Below are 21800 nucleotides of genomic sequence, written 5' to 3' on the forward strand. Positions count from 1 at the left end.
GTCTCTGGGTATTTGGACAGAGCCTCACAAACCCAGATTACTGGTTTGTGAGAAAGAATGCTACCCCAAAGGTGTTTAAAAAAAATGGACTGAGATGATGACAATCACTTGGTGTTGTTATACCTGTTACTATAATATGAAACTAGAAATGGGTCTTAGCTCAATCTCTGCTATAAGCTAAAATATAAAACAAAACCAAAAATTAACCTCATTGATATCCTAAAAGACAAGTGATTTTCAGAAACAAGAGAATTAAATATTAGCTCCTCTAGAGGCTTAGTGTATGGCCTCTATCCAATACTTTCTTTAATAAGAACAGAACTGCTGTGGTTGGACTTATTATCTTAGAAACCCTCTGAATTCTCCCCTAAATCCAGCACTATAGTCTTATTAAACACCGACATGCAGTAGGGATGTGCTGGGCTCTGAGAAAAGTATGTTAAAAGACACAGTTCCTGTTCTTCCTCTAAGGAGAGTTCTCCTGCCCTTAGAATCATCTGGAGTTATTTGTTAAAAATGAAGATACATGTGCCTAATTTCCAAAAATTGTGACTCAAAGGGGTGCACATCTCTGTACGAAATAAGGTAAACTACCTTAGGTAGTTTCTAGGTTGTTATACTTCATCATTCATATTAATAACTCTAAGCCCTTAAAAGAGAATTCTATTCATTTTCCCAGCTTATTTGGGAGCAGACAAAGGAGCATATAACACCCATTTTACAGAGGACAAATCTTAAAAGGGCTGATAAGCTGCTTTAGGGCACTGAATCAGTAGAAAATATAATTCATTCCTGTAATATACAGGTCATCCCAACTGTCTCTTCTCCCCACTCCAAACTCCAATTAATCTTTATATAAACAAAGAAAGTTTCTGTTCTAATGATCTAGCTCTCTCTCAAACACAAATATAATTTTTAATATTCTTTGAGTCTTGCTATTAATGTGTCTAAATATAAAACAGCAATAAAAAATCGGTAACAGCAAAACATGCAAGTCAAGATCTATCTTCTCTCCTAAAAATGTGCAATAAAAATGTTTTGTTTTTAAGGGAAGAAGAAAATTCTGTATTTATGAAGATGCCAAAGAGGGGGACTGTCTTCCATCTTCTAATATATCTTCCAAATATATTTAGACTGGAAAAAGGGAACAAATCACATTTAACTTAAAAAATACACAAATATTTAAAATGCCTACCTCCCGCCTAACACAGGCAACTCTTTTGTCTACAAACAGAATCCTGTAACTTGAAGTAAAATCTGTAGATATAATGCCAGAGATGCCTCCAACTAAATGATAATCCAAAATAAATCAATCGGGGGTTCCCATACCTGGATTTCATTTCAACATGAAAAGTACAGTCAAAGGTTCTTAAAACTCAAGTTATGAGGTTGCTAACCCTCTTTCACTCCTTCCTAATAATCCTGATTCACTCCCAAAGTACATATTACTTTAAAAAAGCAAAAAGTGTCAAGAGATTATACTTAAGGTAAATTAATCTGCAGGCCATCACGGTTGGGCAGAACAATAAAAATGTCTAACTATTCTCAGGGTCTAATCAATGGTCTCAGCCCTGACTGTGCATCAAATTTACCTGTCAGGGTTTTTTCTTTATATTTTAAAAAACAGATGGCAGCACTCCATCCCAGATATGCTAAGTATCAGGATCTCCAAGGAGGGAGTCCAGAAACTTTCTTTAGTTTGAAAGTAACACACCTTATTCTGTGGCACAGTCAAGGATGAACGCCACCATCTTGAGCCGTTGGCAAAGATCTGCATGAGGAACTTCATATTGATCATGACCATGAGGTGGAGTATATGGTAACACAAACTCCTCTGAAGCACTCAGGCAAAGTTCCACAATCAGATTACCATATTTACCCAAGTAGGCACGAGTCAGATGTAAGACCTTCTGTAGCTCTCATAAGGACACACAAAGTTTTATGCAGGAAATAGATCTTCCTTTCTCTTACCTATGACACCAAAGGGTTTCATGTCCTGGGTAGGAATCAATAAGATCAGTGCTGAATTCAACTTCTTCTTCTAGAAGATGGGGAAGATTTATCCTTGATTCCTCTGCTGAAGCCACTGCTTCTTCATCTTTTGGAAGAACTATAGCTGGCTCACTTCTCAACGTATTTTGCTCCAATACAGAACCATCTGTCACAGTTTGGCTAACCAAAGACTTTAATAAAAACTGGCGGTAGTGAAATCCACTGTGGTCTGAAACATGCATGGACGCCCAGTGTTTAGTAGAAGATAGTTCATCAAGAAGAATCTTGTAGGAAGAAAAAAGGGAAGTGAAATGAGGAATTGCCAAAGGTTTTACTTTCTCCATTAATGCTTTGGATTTCTCTTCCGACTCATTTCTTGTTTTGACAACACCATTCCTACCAATATTTTGTATATAATGCCCAACACAGTGTTGTCATTTAGTGGAAGCTTGCACTTAGTGGAAGCTCAGTAAATTCTAATTTTCCCTTTCTTTTATAAAGTGATTTTTTTTTTTTTTTTTTTTTTTTTTTACTGCCACAGAATTTACAGAGCTTTCCCTAGACTTTGATCACATTCTGACTGGCACACACATAGAAAAGACAGATTCTAAAATAATGATAGACATTTGGGTGTTCATTTTCAAGTAATGCTTATATTGAAGGAAAAATATAAATTCAGAGATCACTTTGATGGAAACTTCCTTTTGCATTTAATGAATCTGTATTATACCTAACTTATTTTTGTTCAATAGACTCAATGTAGTTATTTCTTCTTCACTGTAAGTGTCATCAGGGCAGAGACCATGTCTGTTTTGTTCACTACTTAATTCTAAGGGTTTACTACAAAAACATGATGCAAGAATAACAGGAATTTTCAAGTGCTCATGACTTTCACTATCTGTCTCAAGCTTACTTAACATCAATGATAAATGGCTTTTTTAAGTAGGTAAGACAAAATTCAGCAGTGAATTCTTTAAATCTGCAAACTAAAGAATTTCAAATGGAATGATAAAAAGAAAAGCAGCATTTATGAAAAAATAAGAGTGGGATTGCTGGATCATATGGTAGCTCTATTTTTAGTTCCTTGAGGAACCTCCATACTGTTTTCCATAGTGTCTGCACCAATGTACATCCCCACCAACAGTGTACTAGGGTTCCCTTTTTCCTACATCCTTGCCGACATTTGTTATTTTTGATGATAAACTTTTTGATGACAGCCACTCTGAGAGGAGTGAGGTGGTTTTCATTTGCCTATCTCTGATGATTATAATTTCAAAACATTTTCATCATCTCCAAAACAACCCCTATTCCTATTAGGAGTCCTCTAATTCCCCATTCCCCCTATCCTCTGGCACCCACTAATCTGCTTTGCTTATTCTGAATATGTCATATAAATGGAATACTACTTTCAATCAGCATATTGTTTTCAAGGTTCACCATGTTATAGTATTTATCAGAACTTCATTCCTTTTTTATGGCTGAATAACAGACCACTGTATGGATATACCATATTTTGTTTTTCTATTCCTCAGATACTGGACATTTGGGGTATTACTTTTTTTTTTGGCTTTTATGAGTAATGCTGCTATGAACATTCTCATACACGCTTTGGTATGAACATATGCTTTCGATATTTTTGGATATATACCTAGCAGTGGAATTGTAGGGTCATACATGGTGTTTCTATGTTTAATTTTTTGAGGAAATGCCAAACTTTTCCCCAGTGGCTGCACTGTTTCACATTCCTACCACCAATGTATAAGGGTTCCAATTTCTCTACATCCTTGTCAACACTTGTTATTGTCTTTTTTATTTTAGTCATCCTAGTTGTGTGAAATGGTATCTCACTGTGGTTTGATTGGCATCTCCCCAGTGGTTAATGCTGCTGAACATCTTTTCATGTCTTTCTTGGTCATTTGTATATCTTTTTTGGAGAAATGACCCTATGTGCTTTTTCAGGTGACACACGGTATCAGCTTTCAATTGGCTAGTAGTAATGAACTCTGTTCAACTGTGACTGTTTCCTTCCACCCCACCCTCAAATTAGACTATTTTAAAATTTTACTTCAGTATATGTCCACTGAAACACACAAACATTACAGGGAACAAAAAATAGAAAATTAAAACCTCTCATAATTCTACTCCCTAGCACTGGTAAACATTCTTTATTCTCTAACCTTTTTTTTCTGACTAGAAAATGCATGCTTATAGAAAATATAAGAAAATATATCTGTAACAGCACTGTGTTTGTGTGTATAAATATCTGTTGAGCACTTACAATACGCCAGGTACTGTTCTAAACACGTTAAATAGCATTCAACGCTAATAACATAAAAAAAAATTGTAGTAGGCCCATCTCTTATTTAGTTTTATATCCTTAACCTATAATGAACATTTTTCTTTAAATAATCTTCTAGAATATAATTTCTGGTAGCAATAAAATATTCTACTTTGTGATGGACTGTAATGTAACCAATCCCTTGTTACTAGAGGATTAGGCTGTTTCCAGTCTTTCACTATCATAAACGGTATTTTTATATACCAAACTCCCATATTTAATATAACAGCCAGTGTTTATTGATCAATTAGTATGAGCACTTGTGATAGCCACGTTACGTAGATTCTCCCACTTAATTTACGTCCCTCGATGAGGTAGGAATTATCATCATCCCCAATTTACAGATGAGAAAACTGAAGGTTAGAGAGGCTACGCAACGTTCTTAAGGCCACAAAGCAAATTGGTGGGAGAGTCAAGATTCAAATTACGTCTGTATGACCACTGAGTGTAGCCTTTAATCACTATATCATAATGCACCTCCCAGTTTTTCTTTAGGATGAATTCCTAGAAGCAGAACTGCTAGATTAGAGATAACACACATTTTGGGGGGTAACATCTGGTAAATGCTGCCATGTTGCCCTTTGGTAAGATTATACCAATTTCTACAATGCTTGTTTTTATACCCTTATCAATGCTGAATATGAGCACTTTAAAAAATCATATTCAGTTTTCTAAGTAAAAAATGCCACTCAGTTCATATGTATTTTTAAGCTGCTCTAGACAACTGGTACTTTTGTGATTACTTCCTCTAACAGGCAAAGCATAGTACATGATCTCCTAGCTGGGCCCAATGGCTTACAAGGACAGAAAGGGGATTTTGTAAATTCAGTGCACTTCACTGAGAGTGAGAGACAGTGGCAGTGGTGACAGGAAGAGTGCCAAGTCCCCCCAAGGGCAGAGGAGGGCAGACTGACAACATGTGAGGCTAGCAGTGGACCAGGGCAGATAAGTCAACACATTACTAACGCGTTGTCATCTTCAACAATGGATGGTCTCAAGGAACCAAGAATTTCACCTTGGCCTCATGTTTCTGATTTATGGAAATGCCACTTTAAAAGGTTCACATAAAGGCAGGAAAGTTTCCAAAGACCTCTCAGCTTACCTGGACTCTGCCTTCCTTTATCCTCAACCCTCCCCTTACCTCTTTCCACCTCCCACAGGATACCAAGTTGTGGAGTGGAGATGACTGGTTTTAAAGCACTCCATATCCCTCACAACCCACCAGATAACTTGAATTCATTCCTCCAGACACCCCCACAGTGTAGCATCCCTCCCTCTGGCAGCTGTTTCCAATGAGCCCAGTCTAGATGAGGAGCCATTTCTGTGATCCCACTGTACCCGGAGATTCCCTCAGTTCCTGCAAGTGTCACACTGCTATGTAACTGTCGGTATGTGTCTCTTCAACTAGATTTTTCAATTTGTTGAGAGCAAGCTTTTTGTCTTTATGCCTCACCCAGTGTATACAACAGTGTCTGGGACTGATAGGGTTTCACTACTTTTTCATGAATGAATTGCACTGAGTTGACCTAGCAAATTGGTGGGCAAGTTTCATCTAAGTTTTCTATCTATGGGGAGCAGAGAAAGGAACTAAAATTTAGTGAGCCTCTATTAGGTGCCCAGTACTTTATACACATTACCCCAAGTAATTCTCAGTAATCCACTGAGGCAGGCAGTAGAGCCCCTATCTTACAGATGAAAACATTAAAGCCTTACTTTACACACACAGCTAATAGGGCCAGAATCTGAACTCAGGTTAATGTGATTCTGTCTTTTCTCTTTCCACTCCATTAGGTAGCCTCCCCTCCTGAAATGCAAAGCCATGTAAACTGGAGGGAAGGGCTTCTCTTCCAGAACTGTTGGCTTAAAATCCCTCAGAAGTGAAGGCTCTCCTAATTATCCTGGAGGAATCTCTGGCTAGGACACAGAGAGGGGAGAGGGGAGAGGGGACCTGAAGGGAGACGTAGGAAGGGGGTGGTGAGTAAAAATTAGAGAATGCTTCGCTATTAATCTGAAAGCACCACATGAGACATTCTGACCCCTTTAAATTGTCTCAAGCCTGGGAAGCTTTTAGAAGAGTACCTTAGATTCTTAAGGCACTGATACCACAAGAAGTGAAGAAAAAATAGAGAAGCTGTAGTATGTAAGAAGGAGCACAAGGATACCTGGCTCTCATTCTGATGAATAATAAATGATACAACCGTGGCTAAGTCCAAGCCATTAAAATTCTATGGAAACTTCCATCTCCTCATTTCTAAACTAAAAGGATTAGGCTGTGACAGTTCTCAACTTGGCTCTGCATCCAAATAACCCCGAGCCTGTGAAAAATACTGATCTCTAAATCCTACCTTCATTTCAGTTCAGTAGGCCTGGGGTGGGACACAGGAATTCTCAGGTAATTTACAGATTCAGCCAAGTTTGGGAACACCTGGGTGAGATCCTCTGTTCCCTCCCCAGCAGAGGAGATTGTGAAAAGGCAGCCAGCTGATTTAGCACTTTAAGTCACAAAACAAAAGACTACCAAGAAAGAACAATTTCAGTTCCATAAGGTTTAATAATCTCTTCCTGTTTCAGGGCAAAATGAGTTATGCTGTCTTCCTTACTGCTTAAACCTGCTTTGTTCTACCAATGGACTAGCCTTAAGAGTGTCAAAACCGTGCTGGTGAGGAATGCAAACTTTTAAAAAAAAATTACCAGGGTTTCTCGGGAGGTATCAGTTCTTACAATCCTCTCCGGCCTACTGGGTCATTAGTTCCTCTACTTCTTTCTTTTAAAGCTCCTCTGAGAAGGAACTACTATATACTACCAGAAGATTTAAATGGCAGGCAGGAAGTATGCCTAGGGACATAGAATAACAGCCCTACCTTGACATCTAGCTTGGCCAGGTGCTGTAAAACCCAGATGCGATGGGACCAGGCATTATAGTTGCTTGGGTATCTCCCTGCTGCTTCACCACAGACCTCCATCTCTTCTCGTATTAGTTGCTGTGTCCCTTCTGCAGGACTTATTCCCAAGTTTCCTTTGGTCACAAAGGAAGGCAAGGAGGTTTCCTGAATTAGCTGTTGTAGCACCCATCGCCTGTTAAGGTAACATGTGGGAAAGAAATGAGGAAAGAAAATAAACCACAGAGGAAAACAACCATAGTTTTCTTTATTCTCAATTTAATTTCCATTCATAGACAATGCAAAACAATGCCCAGTTTTCAAACTTTTTTTTGGGGGGGGGGTTGTTTTGTTGTTTTTGTTTTTAAAGACATAATTAATTTGAGCAGCACGGATATGGGTGGTGGCAGGGAATAAAGGACAAAGATTAAACAAAAAGCGTTCCGAAATGTTAACATTTGTCAAAAAGAGAATGTCATCAGTTCCAAAATGACAACTTCAAAACTTCATTTGGCCAGGAAATGTAAAGGCAACGTATGTGTGTGTGTGTGTGTGTGTGTGTGTGTGTGTGTGGTGGTACTGTGTGTGTGGGAGGGGGTGATATTAATTAATGGCTGGTAAATAATCAAGAGGAGCATAGTTCACTTTTATTTATTTTTTAAGATTTTTTTTTTGATGTGGACCATTTTTGAAGTCTTTATTGGATTTGTTACAATATTGCTTCTGTTTTAAGTTTTGTTTTTTTGGCCGGTGAGGCATGTGGGATCTTAGTTCCCTGACCAGGGATTGAACCTGCACCCCCTGCACTGGAAGGAGAAGTCTTAACCACTGGGATACCAGGGAAGTCCCGGTTCACTTTTCATTATATGTGCATGCCTCGTCCTACGTGTATTTGTTTGTTTGCAAACAAGAAGCTGTATTAAGCTTTCATGAAGCAAAATTTCTATATTATAGCACAGAATCTGGAAGGAAACAAATACAATATGATTAGTTAAACCACCAAGGAGGTTTTAAAATGTCTTTATCCACAGATTTTCCCTTTGTCTATTTAAGATTTTCACTAGCATACATTTAAATGAAAAGCACTAAAAAAGTGTCTCTAACCACTTAATGTCTTCAGGTTTTACAAATATTTTCTCATAAGAAAGCATTCTTTTTAGATTAAAAATTTCCAACCCAGTGTACAGAAAATTGAGTAAGAAAACTCATTTTGTCATTTTCAAATAATAGAAGTTATTTTTAACAACCAAAACTTGCTTTATAAAATAATAAGCCAATAAATGATGGCTGCATATTTAATAACTCCCTTCCCCTGCCACCACCCCTTTCCTAACCTCTATGCACACAATCATATATCTCTCTGTAGTCTGCTATCCCTATTTCTAGTAGGAAGAAAATACAGCTAACTATATCATTTGGAAGTAGCTGCTCTGCAAGGCTAGCCAAAGGCAAGATTACAGTTAAGAAACCTTAAACTGACTTTAAGATCCTAAAAATACTCAGGATGTAAGAAAAGTTATAAGGGGCTTAAGAACAGATTTCTTCAGAGATTCTCCTCACTGACCCCAACCAGTAAGCCTACACCATCTCATTTTAGTCAAAAGAGAGTAGTTACATGGGATCCAAGAGTAGGATGCTTCCAGATAGCCAGGATTTTGAAAAGAGTTCTTACATGCGCTTTGGATATCTGCTTCAGGCCTTTAACCTAAAAATATTCTTTGCATTTATGGTCTTAGCAACTCTAGTTCAGCCCACACACCATTCACCTCAGTTGCCCTTACTTGGTTAATTTTAATAACCATAACCATCACCACCACCATCTTTACCAGGAACACACCTGAATGAATTAAATCCAAGTTTAATAAAACTCAAGTTGCTCATTACAGTTGAATATCTAAATGCAATTTCCATGATTGCTTCAGATAGTTAATAATAATAGCTAAAATTTACTGAGTATTTCATATATGCCAGGCACTATGGTAGTGTTTACATGCATTATCTGATGTAAACTCAACCATTTACTCTGAGACAGGTATAATTATTATTCCCATTTTACAAATGATAAAACCAAAGCTTGAAGAGGTTAAACAATTTCTGAAGATCACATAAAGTGATGGCATCTAGACTTAAATGTAGATATAATTTGACTTTAGAATTCATACTCTGAATCACTGTGTGACCTGCTTCACATTCTATGTTTGTTTTTTTTTTCTCCAGCCATTCTAAATTCTAAGTAAGAATCCTATGGTGTAAATTAACCAAACCTGTGAATCCATGTTTCTGGACTCTTTGGAAACTTAGTTAAGGCCAGTTTTCCCAGATGTAAGTCCTTAATTGGATTTAAAGTGCCAGAGAGGATCAGCTCTTTTCTGTAAAAGAAAAATAAAAAGAACCATTACTTTGCCTTTCTACAGAAACATACTGCATGACTATTAATATAACCTCATTGTGAAGCAAATTTCCAAGAATAAAAAAAGAAAACATAAAACTCTCATAAATGTCACACAGTAATCAAGAATGTATTCTCATAATCTTGAAATAACAAATTAAAAAACAGAAACAGAAGCTCTTAAATCAACAGTGGAACTTTAGTTATCTATTTGGTAGAAGGCAAAGGGATTTTCTGGCTTGTATCATTTCCAAAACTTACGAGGCCTGACTTCAGTATCTGTAGGGCAAATCCAGTACAAGTCAAGAATTGTAGCTTCCTAAGTAGGACTTGATATGGTCTAGTTTGTTACCAAAAAACACACATACAGCAACACATTGGACTGAGATGTAGGAAAAAAATCGTTCATTCAATAACTACCCTAACAAAATTATTATTATTATTTTTGGATTTTCCCTTCTACCTTTCCTCATATGCATATGTATTTTAAAATATAATTTTATATTCTGCTCTTATATCTTAAGAATTACCCCACAGTTCTATACAATCTTTAAAATGAACATTTTAAATGGTCAAATAGTTTTCATTCAGTAGCTATCCTGTAATTTAATGACCTTTCCCCCTGTAATTAGACATTTTAGGTTGCTTCCAAGTTTTTGCTATTCTAAAAGAATTCTGAAACAAAAATCTTTGTGCTTATAACTTTTGTTTGTACTACTACTTAGGATAAGTTTCCAAAAGACATATTACCAGGTGAAATACTTGGATGGCTCTTGATACACTAGACCATTCCTTTTTGAAATATAAACAGAAGTAAAAGGAATATGAGCTTTTTGTTGTTGTTTTAAAACTGTTCAAAGCTTCAGTGCAATTATAAACTATGTCACGCAAGAGTTCCACCTATTTCTCAGGTTACTCTAATTTAAGTTTAGACTGAATTTCTCAGGTAAGTTTTTAATAATAAGCTCTGATATTACTGATTACACTCCTATTTTTCAATTTATCTACTGTTTTATAATAAAATTAGGTCACTTGCTAGTTTTTATTAACTTTAAAATGTCTTTCCTGTGGTAGGGCTGATCATTCACTTACTTTAGAGATGTTAATCTCAACAAAACCAGAGCCCAGCTCATATGTCTTAACTACTTAGATGGATTTAGTTCCTAAATACCACAATACATTTTCTTTCCAACAGCAATGTACTATTTCTAAAATTTTATTTGATAAGGAAAATAAATTCCTTTTTAATGAAAATACTATATAGTGATAATAAATACTTGCATTTTACAATCAATTTTATTTCAGACCAGTAACTTCACTCTGTAAAATAATCTGAAGTGATACCAAGGTTTATGACTGCTTTAAAAAATGATTTATTGACTATTTTCTTTCAATGTGCAGGAAATCTATGTCATTAAAGGAATATTTTAATGCAACAGCCAGTTATTTCTGCAGTTCTAGATCCCTTCTCTTCTGAAATCAGTAACGTTTTGTTCATACAATAAGTCAGGATACCTGTAGTGTAAAAGAAGGCAAAATATTGCTCTATGTAATTTAAACTACTTTGTAGAGCACTTGTTTCTCAGAGTAGGGTCCCTAACTGCAACATCATCATCATTTGGAACTTGTGAGAAATATAGATTCTTAAGTCTCACCCCAGACCCACTGAATCAAAAACTCCAGTGGGGCAAAACCATGTGTTTTAACAAGCCCTCCAGGGCACACTAGAGTTTAAAAACCACTACTGTAGAGAACTTATTGTATTAAGCCAAATTTTCATTTACTAAATTTAAAACCTCTCCTTATTTAAAACTGCCTACCTATATTCCCATATACGTCTATATATAAGGGGAATTAAAATTTTCTTCAGAAAAGAGGCCTTACAACTGAATCTTGACAAAGTTTCTTAAATAAGGGCCATCTCTTAATCTCTTTATTTTGAACAACAAAGTCATATTTGTGAAGATATCTTAGTCTGAAACAACCTCAATCAATGGTATATATGGATGCTTAAAAAGATCATCTGATAGAATCATTAAAAAAGGTAGCAAAATTTTACTATCAATTTAATAAACATTCCTAGGAAAGGACTGAACATTGCAGGCGTTGGATCATTATAAAGCAAGTTTTCAAAAGATCACTTGAAAAAGAAATATGGTAACTGGTTAAGTTGTGGCTATCATATAACCTAGAGATCCAACAAAAAACCACCTGCTTTAATATATTCAAGTAGGAATCTCGTCTGAGATAAAACTTCCAGTCACACATGGATTTGGAAAGTGCTGTATCTGAAACAACTAAAATGTAAGTAAACATGATGTGTTCTGGAAAACTGTGCTAGATAACTCAAAAAATAGTTCTTGTGATGACAAAAAGTCACTGATGTCAATAAGCCATGTGAGAAGTTTGAACTATCTAATGAAATGTGAGAGCAAAATGAAGAATTTATAAATTAAAATATTTCAGGTAACATGTTATTTTAAAGGTGTGTAACTAAATTGAAAAATTAAATATCCTAAGAAGAAATTTGCTTATTTCATGTAAGTTTACAAATTGCTATTAGCCTAAAAAAATCTCTTTTTTTTTGGACTGTTATTGAGGAAATGGAGTATTGTCTTAAATTTGAGGTGACTTTATTTTCTGGCATACTGAATAAGCTGGGCTTCTATATTCATCCTAAAAGCCTTAGGTGGTCCATTGCTAACAGATGAAGAAGGCATTAAGTGAGGGTCATCAAATAAATATGGAAAAAACTAATTAGGAAAGGACAAGGCAGCTGTGTCATTTGGGATAGAGAGCAGGGTGGTAAGAAACAGTGCTATGCTACACATGCAACCTTGTTATGGGATTAAATTATGTGAGGGCTGACTTTTTTTTAAATGTGGGTGAAGGGAGGAGACTAAAGAAGTTTTAAGAAATAATAAAAAGTAGAATGATAAAAAGGAATGAGGTTTCTCACATAGCAGATTTTTCAAACAATAAAAGTTACTCCTTTAAAATTTTTGCTACACATTTCACTTACTAATTAAACAGTATATGAAAAACCTCATTACTTTCCCTTGAAGACTGTAGTTCATCACTATGAAAATCAGCTAGTGTTGGTTAAAACACACCCACAGGAGCCTCCAGGCTACTACTACATAGTACTTAGTACTACTACTAAGGTTAAGTAGTGTGTTTTCTTGCTCTATATGAGTTCCTGTGCTTTTATATTTCTGCAAAGTTTATCTTATTTTATAAAGTTTTTATGTCTTCTCTACCATCTCAAACTATGGCTTCTCTCTGCTGTCACTCTATCCAAAATTTGTAGGAGACCAGGGGCCATGTGTATCATGTCCATGGCTAAATCTCAACTGGTTAGCCTCAGTACTTGGCATACAGTAAATACTGAATAAACATATGCCACCGTTTTTTCACCCCTTAATCTTCAGTTATTTTGTGTGAAATAACAATAATGATAATAATAAAAGTCATCCTCATAAAAACTACCATTTATTGAACACTTCTCCTGAATCAGGCAGTGTGTTAAGTGAATTACATATATTTTCTACTTCAATTCTCACAAAGATCCTGTATTATGTTAAATAATATGAAACTGCCAATATTCAATGTTTTGTTGTTTTTTTAAAATAAACCTTTTATTTTAGAATTGTTTTAAATTTACAGAAAAGTTCTTAAGAATAGTACAGAGAATTTCTGTATGGCCTGTACCCAGTTTCTCTTATTATTAACATCTTATATTATTACAGTACATTTGTCACAACTGATGAAGCATTGATAGATTAGTATTGGAAGTCCATACTTTATTCAGAATCACTTCGTTTTTACCAAACGTCCTTTTTGTATATCAGGGTCCCACCAGGGTATCACATTATATTTGGTTGTTATATCTCTGTAGGCTCCTCTTGGTCCCTTAGATATACCTTGTTTTTGATGGCCTTGACAGTTGTGAGAGTACTTATTGGGTATTTTGTATGATATTTTTCTCATGGTTAGACTAGGGTTATGGTTTTTGAGGGGACCACAGAGGTAAAGTGCCATTTTCATCATATATCATGGGTACATAATATCAGCATGACTTGTCACTGTTTATGTTGACCTTGAATACCTGGCTTAGGCAGTATAAGCTAGATTCCTCCACTGTACTTTTTGGGAAAAGGTTACACTTTAAGGAGTGAAGATATATGCTCCATCTCTTTGAGGGGAGTTACCTAGATAAATTATTTGGAATTTTTCTGTATGGGAGAGTTGTCTATTATCTCTTATTTGTTTATTTGAGCATTTCTTTTATCAGTATGGACTTATGGATATCCATTTTCTACTTTGGGGTATAATCCAATACTATGTTATTTTATTGTTCAAACTGTTCCAGCTTTGGCCAATGGAAGTACTTCCTTACTTTCTGTCTCTCAAAGATGTTCCAGGCTCATTTGGTGTATTTCCCGGCTTGGTCCTAGAATCGAGCATTTCTCCAAAAAGCCCAGCTCCTTTTATTAGAGAATGGTGTTAGAAACCAGGATCTGAAAGTTTGGATTTAATCATTTCCGATTTACAAAAAGAACAATTTTATATGGTACAACCCAATGTTACCTCAGTTTTACAGATGAGGAAACAAAAGCTGGGAGAGATTCAGTAACCTGCTCAAGGTCTCCAAGCTCAAAGTGTCTGAACCAAACATCAAATCTGCACAAAGTAAAGTTACCAATTAAATTTAAATCAATCTTTACTTTGAGTAAAGAATATGAATCATTGGAGCTTGGTGTCAGCTCTTCTAGCTGCTCAAAGATGTTTTGCTTACTCTATGTTCACAGACTGAGGGAAAAATAGGACATTATTATGAAGTCAACCTCTTTCATCAATTAATTCACCAATTTTCAAAGCAAATTCAAAGCAAAAAAAAAAAAAAAGTACCAGTCATTTTTTTTCTAGAATCAGCTGGGTTTTTAAACTATATGCATCACATACTATAATCACAGATCAGCTCAAAAACTTATTCTTGCCCTTGTTTTTCTTCCTAAGACTGCGACACCTATAAAGTGAACTACTGATACGTTACAACATCTTTTAGCAGTTTATAAAATACAGCCAAAGATCATTCAACGATTCCCAAAGTTACTGCAGAAGAAATGTACCAACAATTAAACATAAAATGCTGAGTATTTGATTTGTGAGAACTTACAGCATTAGATCAGTTTATTTCCAAAGTTGTTTGTTTTTTGCTCAAAATGGACTCATGACTCTGTCTTTACATGTCAATCTTACCAATACAAATTAAAATTTACTAGAACACATATCTACAATGGGTTTCTTAAAAATCAAGATTTCCTTTCTACTCATCTAGCACAAAACTTACTAAATCATCTTACTAGAATAGCTGCAAGATTAACTATCAACATCACTGAAGTCAGATTTATGGAGCAATTTCCCTTCATAAGACCAAACCACACACAATCAAAACACAGTTTCAACAGAATCATTAAAAAAAAAATCACTTAATTCAGATTTTTTTTTTTTTTTTTGGCGGTACGCGGGCCTCTCACTGTTGTGGCCTCTCCCGTTGCGGAGCACAGGCTCCGGACGCGCAGGCTCAGTGGCTATGGCTCACGGGCCCAGCCGCTCCGCGGCATGTGGAATCTTCCCGGACCAGGGCACGAACCCGCGTCCCCTGCATCAGCAGGCGGACTCTCAACCACTGCGCCACCAGGGAAGCCCTAATTCAGATCTTTTATTTCACAGCTATGGAAACTAAAACTCCTGAGAAGTTAAAGGTCTTGTCCAAGGCAACTGCTAGTTAATTGATGAAACAGGACTAAGATTCATATATCTTAAGAACTAGGTTCTCTCTTCACCACTAAACTGCCATATAGAATATACAATGAATTATATGTGTTTGTGTATATACATTATGCTAGTAAGAATCTTTTTTTGTGGGAGGATTTTAAATTCCTCTGTAATGATGAGGAATCTGTGAACATAAATAAAAATGGTACTCCCACTTCTCTATTACACTCATTTCTTTTTCACTGAATTTAATAATTTTCAGTGCCCAGTCTGCAAACTGAGTATCTATTGTATACCAGGCACTAAAGTGTTAGAGGCTAGGGAAACAAGGAAAAAAAAAAAGACATGGTCTCTACCCTTAAGAAAGCGCTCAGTTTTAAGTTTATAGTACCTTCCTAAAAGTCTCCTTTGTTGATTCTTCCTCATCTCGCAAACTCTAGAACAGTGCTGTCCAATAGAAATATAATGTGAGTCATACATGTGAGCCATATATGTAATTAAAAATTTTCTAACAGCTACATTAAAAACAAGTACAAAGTAATATATTGTATTTAATTAATATACCCAAAATATAATTTCAACATGTAATCAATATAAAAATTACTAATAAGAAAGATATTTTACTTTTGGGGGTACTCAGTCTTCAAAATCTGATGTGTAGTTTACACTTACAGCACATCTCAATGGAGACTAGTCATATCTCAAGGGCTCAATAGCCACTTGTGGCTAGTGGCTACTATGCTGAACTGTGCAGCTCTAGAAACCTGTAGTGTCCCAGTGCTTAGTCTTTGGACTGGTTCTCTTCTAATATCTATACCCACTACTTTGGATATCTCAAACAATCTCATGGCTTTAAATACCATACATTTTCCAGTGATTCCCAAATTATATCTGGCCTAGAACTCTCGCCTGAACTTTAGATTCATACACAACTGCTTGGACACAAACCTAACATGTCCCAAACTGACCTCTTGACTTCCAACCAGCACCTGCCCCCTCACGCACTTAAATCTGCTCCTCTTCCAGACATCCCCATTTCAGTAAATAGCAACTCCAACCTTTCAGTTGCTCAGGCCAAAAACCAGAGTCAATCTTGACCTTCTTCATTCTCTCACATCCAATTTATCATCTGTGTCTTTAAAATCAGTTTATTAAATACAGTCAAAGCTTACATAGTTTATAAAATACAGTGAGAATCTTACCTGCTTCACACCACTTCTAGTGCTGAGCTTTATCTACCTCAGTCACCATCATCACTCACCTAAACTACCGCAACCACTTCTTAACTTCCTAACCACTCCCTGCACTCCTACAGTCCACTTTCCACACAGGAACCAGAGTTTTAAAACATAAGATATTGTCCCTCCTAACCTTGAAAACCTTCAATGACTTTCTATCTCACCCCAAGTAAAAGTCAAAATTTCTTATTGCTGTCTTATTGACAGCAGCTTATGAAGATCTACAAAGCCCGGTGAGATCTGGCCCATCACTCTCTGGCCTCATCTCCTGTTACTCTCTCCCTCATTCATGCTACTCCAGCTACCCTGGCTTCCTTGCTGTTCCAGAATAACCAGGAACACTTCAGTCATGACTGAGGGCTTTTCCACTTGCTGTTTTCTCTACGTGGAATGTTCTTAGCCCAAAACTGACAGAGATTGATCCCTGGCTTCATGGCAGTCTTTGCTCAAATGTAGCCTATTAAAACTGCAATACCATCCATTCCTTCCATTCTCTTACTGGTCTTCCCTACCTTCCTTTCCCACTTTTTCTCCATAGGATTAAGCAACACTTGATCTACCATATATTTCACTTATTAATGTCCTTATTGCTTTTCTTCCTCTACTAGAATAAAAGTTCCACAAGGACAGAGATTTTTGTTTGTTTTGCTCATGGTTCTATTCCCAGTGCCTAGGACCTAGCATAGAGTATACAGTTAATCAATAAATATTTGATGAATGAATGAACAAATGTTGTCAAGTATTATTTGGGTTAAATGAGATAACATATAAAGTTGTAGTACGGTCCCTGGAATAGAGTAGCCACTCATAAACATTAGTCTACTCCCTAACCACTGTGGAGCTTTCCATGAAAGAAAATCAGAATTCTAAAATTTGTAAATTTTTAAAGCCTTCTATCTCATTCTATCCTTTCTCACTCTTTACTCTAAATATCTGATCATTATCAGTCAAAAGACAATTTAAAAAAAATAATAGAGGTTACCTAAATTTAATAAAACTAGCTACAAATTTAAAATTCAGTGGGTATTATAAAACACTAACGTGGAATTAAAATTCACAGAAAATTGAAGTATTGTTTAAGTCATCTTTAAAGATAAAGAGCTATAATTTATGGCTCTTTCCTATAGGAAATTTTAAATGAATTCACAATGTTCAACAGGACTTCACTTTTATTTATCTACAATTTGTATCCTGCTTTCCTCCAGGAAAATTTGTGTTAGTATAAAGAACCACCAATTTTTAAAAACCATACATACTGTTTAAATGAAAATTTTAAGAAATGAACCTGGCCTGAATTTTAATATTTCTATAAAGTATTCTGTGTTTAAAGCGACAACAATCAGAATTAAAGAACTTAAGATACTAATAAGATGTGGTCCTTCTCCAAAATACTGAGTGCCAGAGACTTCAAATGATTTGCCCACAGAGGTCACAAGGTGACTAAACTAACAGTTTGTGACCCTGAATGCTCACTTTTACACTTTCTACTGCACTGCAGTGCTTCTCAAATATACTAACCAACACTTTACAATACAACCAATTATGCTGATTCCTTCTACCCCCCTAAAAAAGGAAGATAAAAGCATGTATCAAATGGTATACTGTAATTCAACATGAAAATTTATATTTCAGGCAAGAATTTTAGGGAGAACAAACATAAACATGCAAAAAGGGGCAAAGTGTATATTAGAATTGTCATGGAGATATTATAAAGAAGAAATAAGTTTAAGATGCCATGAATATGTGATTTATATTTCACTTTTCAAAAAGCTAACAATTCATGCGGCTTATATGTCTTCAGAAATTTGGGCAATTTCATTTTATCACTGATAAGAATGACGTACCTCACGTTCCACGCAGTGGTAAAGTCTGGGTTTAGAAGTAGCAGGGTGCATGTGACATCTATCAATTCTAAAATAAAGAGAAGTCATATTAAAAACAAACAGTCCTACCCTTGAAGGTGTGGCTTCTCTTTTTTTTAAGGTCCTCTTCATTTTATATATATATATATCACATTATACTTATATCTCATGTCATAGTAATTTTAATGATAACTTTGTTCTAAGCTGTCAGAGACACAAAGATTATCCTCAGATACAAAGACATGAAGATTTTCTTCTACTTATGATAAGTATAACTTTTTAAAAGTTGACACTGAAACCACTTTACAATACGTCTATAAAGAATAATCAAACTAACCTATTCATTCTTTTAGTAGTTCTTGGCACAAAAAAAACACAATTTCTCTACCACTATTCATTTAATTTCACAAATATTTCAAGAATTGACTACGTGCAAAGTTTCAAAAAGAAAATCACATATAATCCAACTTAGTTAACAATTCATTTACATTCCCCTGCAAAGATTATTTCTTACACACATTTTTACAGTTATAGCAATGATAAATGCACAATTTTGTTCTATGTTTTTCACTCAACATTATTACATATGCATTCTCCTATATTGCTACAGTATGCGTTTTTTTTTTTTTTTTGCGGTACGCGGGCCTCTCACTGCTGTGGCCTCTCCCGTTGCGGAGCACAGGCTCCGGATGCGCAGGCCCAGCGGCCATGGCTCACAGGCCCAGCCGCTCAGCGGCATGTGGGATCCTCCCAGACCGGGGCAAGAACCCGCGTCCCCTGCATCGGCAGGTGGACTCTCAACCACTGCACCACCAGGGAAGCCCTACAGTATGCATTTTTAACAACTGCATAACAATCCTTCAGTTTAATATATTATCATTTATCTTCTTCTTTAGGCTGTTTCCTGTTTTGTTTTTACTCTTATGGATAATACTACTACAAACATTTTTAAGCATACTTTTTGTCTCATAGATTATTTTCTTTGGATATTTTTCCAGGAGTAGAACTACTATGTCAAACAATACAAATATCAGTATGGCTCCCACTAAGCACTTCCAAATTGTTCTCCAAATGGACTGTATCTATTTACATCGCCAAGAGTAACGTGAGTGTACTTATGTCCCTGTAACTTTGACCTATGTAAGTATATTTTTGAAAATGAATGTGGCAGATAAAAAAATTGTACTTTGTTTCTGTTTTAATTTACATCTTTAATTACAATTATTAATACAAACATTTTTTGATTTTGTTTACTATTTTCTATTTTCATTGTATAGTCTATTCATATTCATTAGCTATGTATCTATCATGGTCTTGAATAAGCTCCATAAGCCTATATTTAATAAAACAAAGTCAGTAATATTTAGATATATCGTCTTCATTTTATTAAAACTGAAAAAAAGAATTTTAGGATTAAGATGATCAGCCTAGGGCATAAAACTAAATTACAGTAACCTCTACCAAGCTCATATTAAATGCTAAGTAAATAAAATAATAAAAACTGTTATAATTATTTGGCATTATTATGTATCAGGCACATTATTTTATTTACATTATTTCATTGAATTCTCACAATCATAATCCAAGATATTTGGAAATGGACATCTAGAGAGTTCAAGGAATTTGCCCAGAGTCACCCAATTAGTATGTGCAATGACAGCGTCTGACTGCTTTTAATAACTCAGTTATACTGCAGTTGAAATGTCTGTCTACAATAAATAACTGGGACACTCTCTGTTTAAGTAAAAGATAAACTTTTAAAAATCTAAGAGTAAATACACATAAGTGCATCCCTATAGTCATCTTAAAATATTTTAGTGAACATGAAAATCAATTATTCAATTCTCAACCATCTCAATAAGAGATTAACATTTATTGTGAGCCTACGATTTCATTACTACTGAATATAACAGTTGATAAATGAGCAACAAAAGGTAGGATTAACACACATTTATTTTTGAACTTTATCGTCCTCATTACAAGCATCATGAAATGTCTATATTACAAACATACTATATAATATCAATGTATATATTATATAATGTCAATATGTCTATAAAGAACAATCTAATAAACCTCTTCCATCTTTTACTTTTAGTAGTTTTGGGCACTAATTTAACATTTACCAGGGAAATTACATACAATTTTCTATACCATTATTCCTTTAATTCCAAAACATACCAAGTACTGACTATGTGCAGAGATTAAACTGGGCCCACAGGACTGAGAGAATGGATATTATGAGAAATGCAAGATCTGATCTTGCCTTCTAAAAGGTTAACCTTTAGTTGGAGAGAATATGTAAACAATTATAAGGCAAACTAAAATAACTGTGAAGTAGAAACATATACCACATTTTGGGGACCACCAAAGCAGCTGCAATTAATTCTTACTGGAGTACCCAGGGAAGACTATAAATGAGTAAGACAGTAAAGGGCACTACAGACTGTGGAAAAAAGTATGAGGAAAGGTAAAGAGGCAGGGAACTTCACACACAGTATGCTCTCAACAGATTATGGGTACCCTGAGCGTGACTAAAGCTGAGGGTGCTGGAGAAATGTACCTGGAAAACAGAATCTGGTTCCAATGTCCTTGTCAGCCTGGCTTTCCATTACTTTCCCTTCATGTGCTACATTCCACCTGAACCAAGCACCCCCCATTCCCTAAACATACTGCTCATCTGCCTACTTTTTCTTCTCTGGCTATAACTCAGGTTTACCTGCTTCCTATTCTCTCTGCCAGAAATGTCCTCCTATCCCTGAATTTAAAAGAAAAAAAAAAGCATCTTTCTCTATAAAGGCCTTCCTGACCTACATGGTTGAAAGTAATCTTTCATCTCTATGTTCTGTGTATATCTTACTTTGTTACTGAACTTATATAAATATTATCCTCTTGATGAGACTGTATATTTTTTGGATACAGGTCCTCTCTAATACACCTTCAAATTAGCCATTCATTCATCAAAGATGAAAAAAATATGGCCTCTGCCCAAAAGAAATTCCAAGTCTGCCCACATCACAGAGAAGTGGTAAGAGCACAGGCCTTAAAGCCATTCTGCCTGGGTTCAAATCTCAACTTCTCCACTTACTGCCTACATAACTTAATGTCTTCGAACTTCAGTTTCCTTATCTATGAAATGGGGATCATAACATCAACCTTAGTGTTGTAAGCAATGAGATTCATCCCATTTCTCCATAGCTGTTTGACACACAGTTTGACTAAATAAATACTTGTTCAACTAAACACCATTACTACTTATCAAGAAATGAATATTCTCAACATCAATTAATCAAAGAAGTCAGAAAAAATGAGGCAGTTGTT

The 21800-nt window shown here is 35.6% G+C and overlaps 1 protein-coding gene across 2 annotated transcripts in view; it reads right to left on the bottom strand.

Moving 5' to 3' along the window:
• Positions 1–21800, bottom strand: part of PTAR1 (protein prenyltransferase alpha subunit repeat containing 1) — a 55164-nt gene that overhangs the window by 16628 nt on the left and 16736 nt on the right. Inside the window, exons 1-4 of one of the 2 annotated variants that reach the window (XM_089913288.1) lie at positions 15771–18452; positions 9474–9578; positions 7192–7405; positions 1972–2276 (exon numbers count right to left, since the gene is read on the bottom strand). In XM_089913288.1, coding sequence (XP_089769414.1) covers positions 1972–2276; positions 7192–7405; positions 9474–9578; positions 15771–15868 — 722 coding nt within the window. In that variant the 5' untranslated portion in view covers positions 15869–18452. The other variant, XM_022573537.3, reaches the window with a different exon arrangement.

This window comes from Delphinapterus leucas, chromosome 6, assembly GCF_059928025.1.
Source record: "Delphinapterus leucas isolate spDelLeu-1000000601 "Yukka" chromosome 6, BTC_Dleu_Yukka2, whole genome shotgun sequence".
In the NCBI taxonomy this organism is placed as follows: domain Eukaryota; kingdom Metazoa; phylum Chordata; class Mammalia; order Artiodactyla; family Monodontidae; genus Delphinapterus; species Delphinapterus leucas.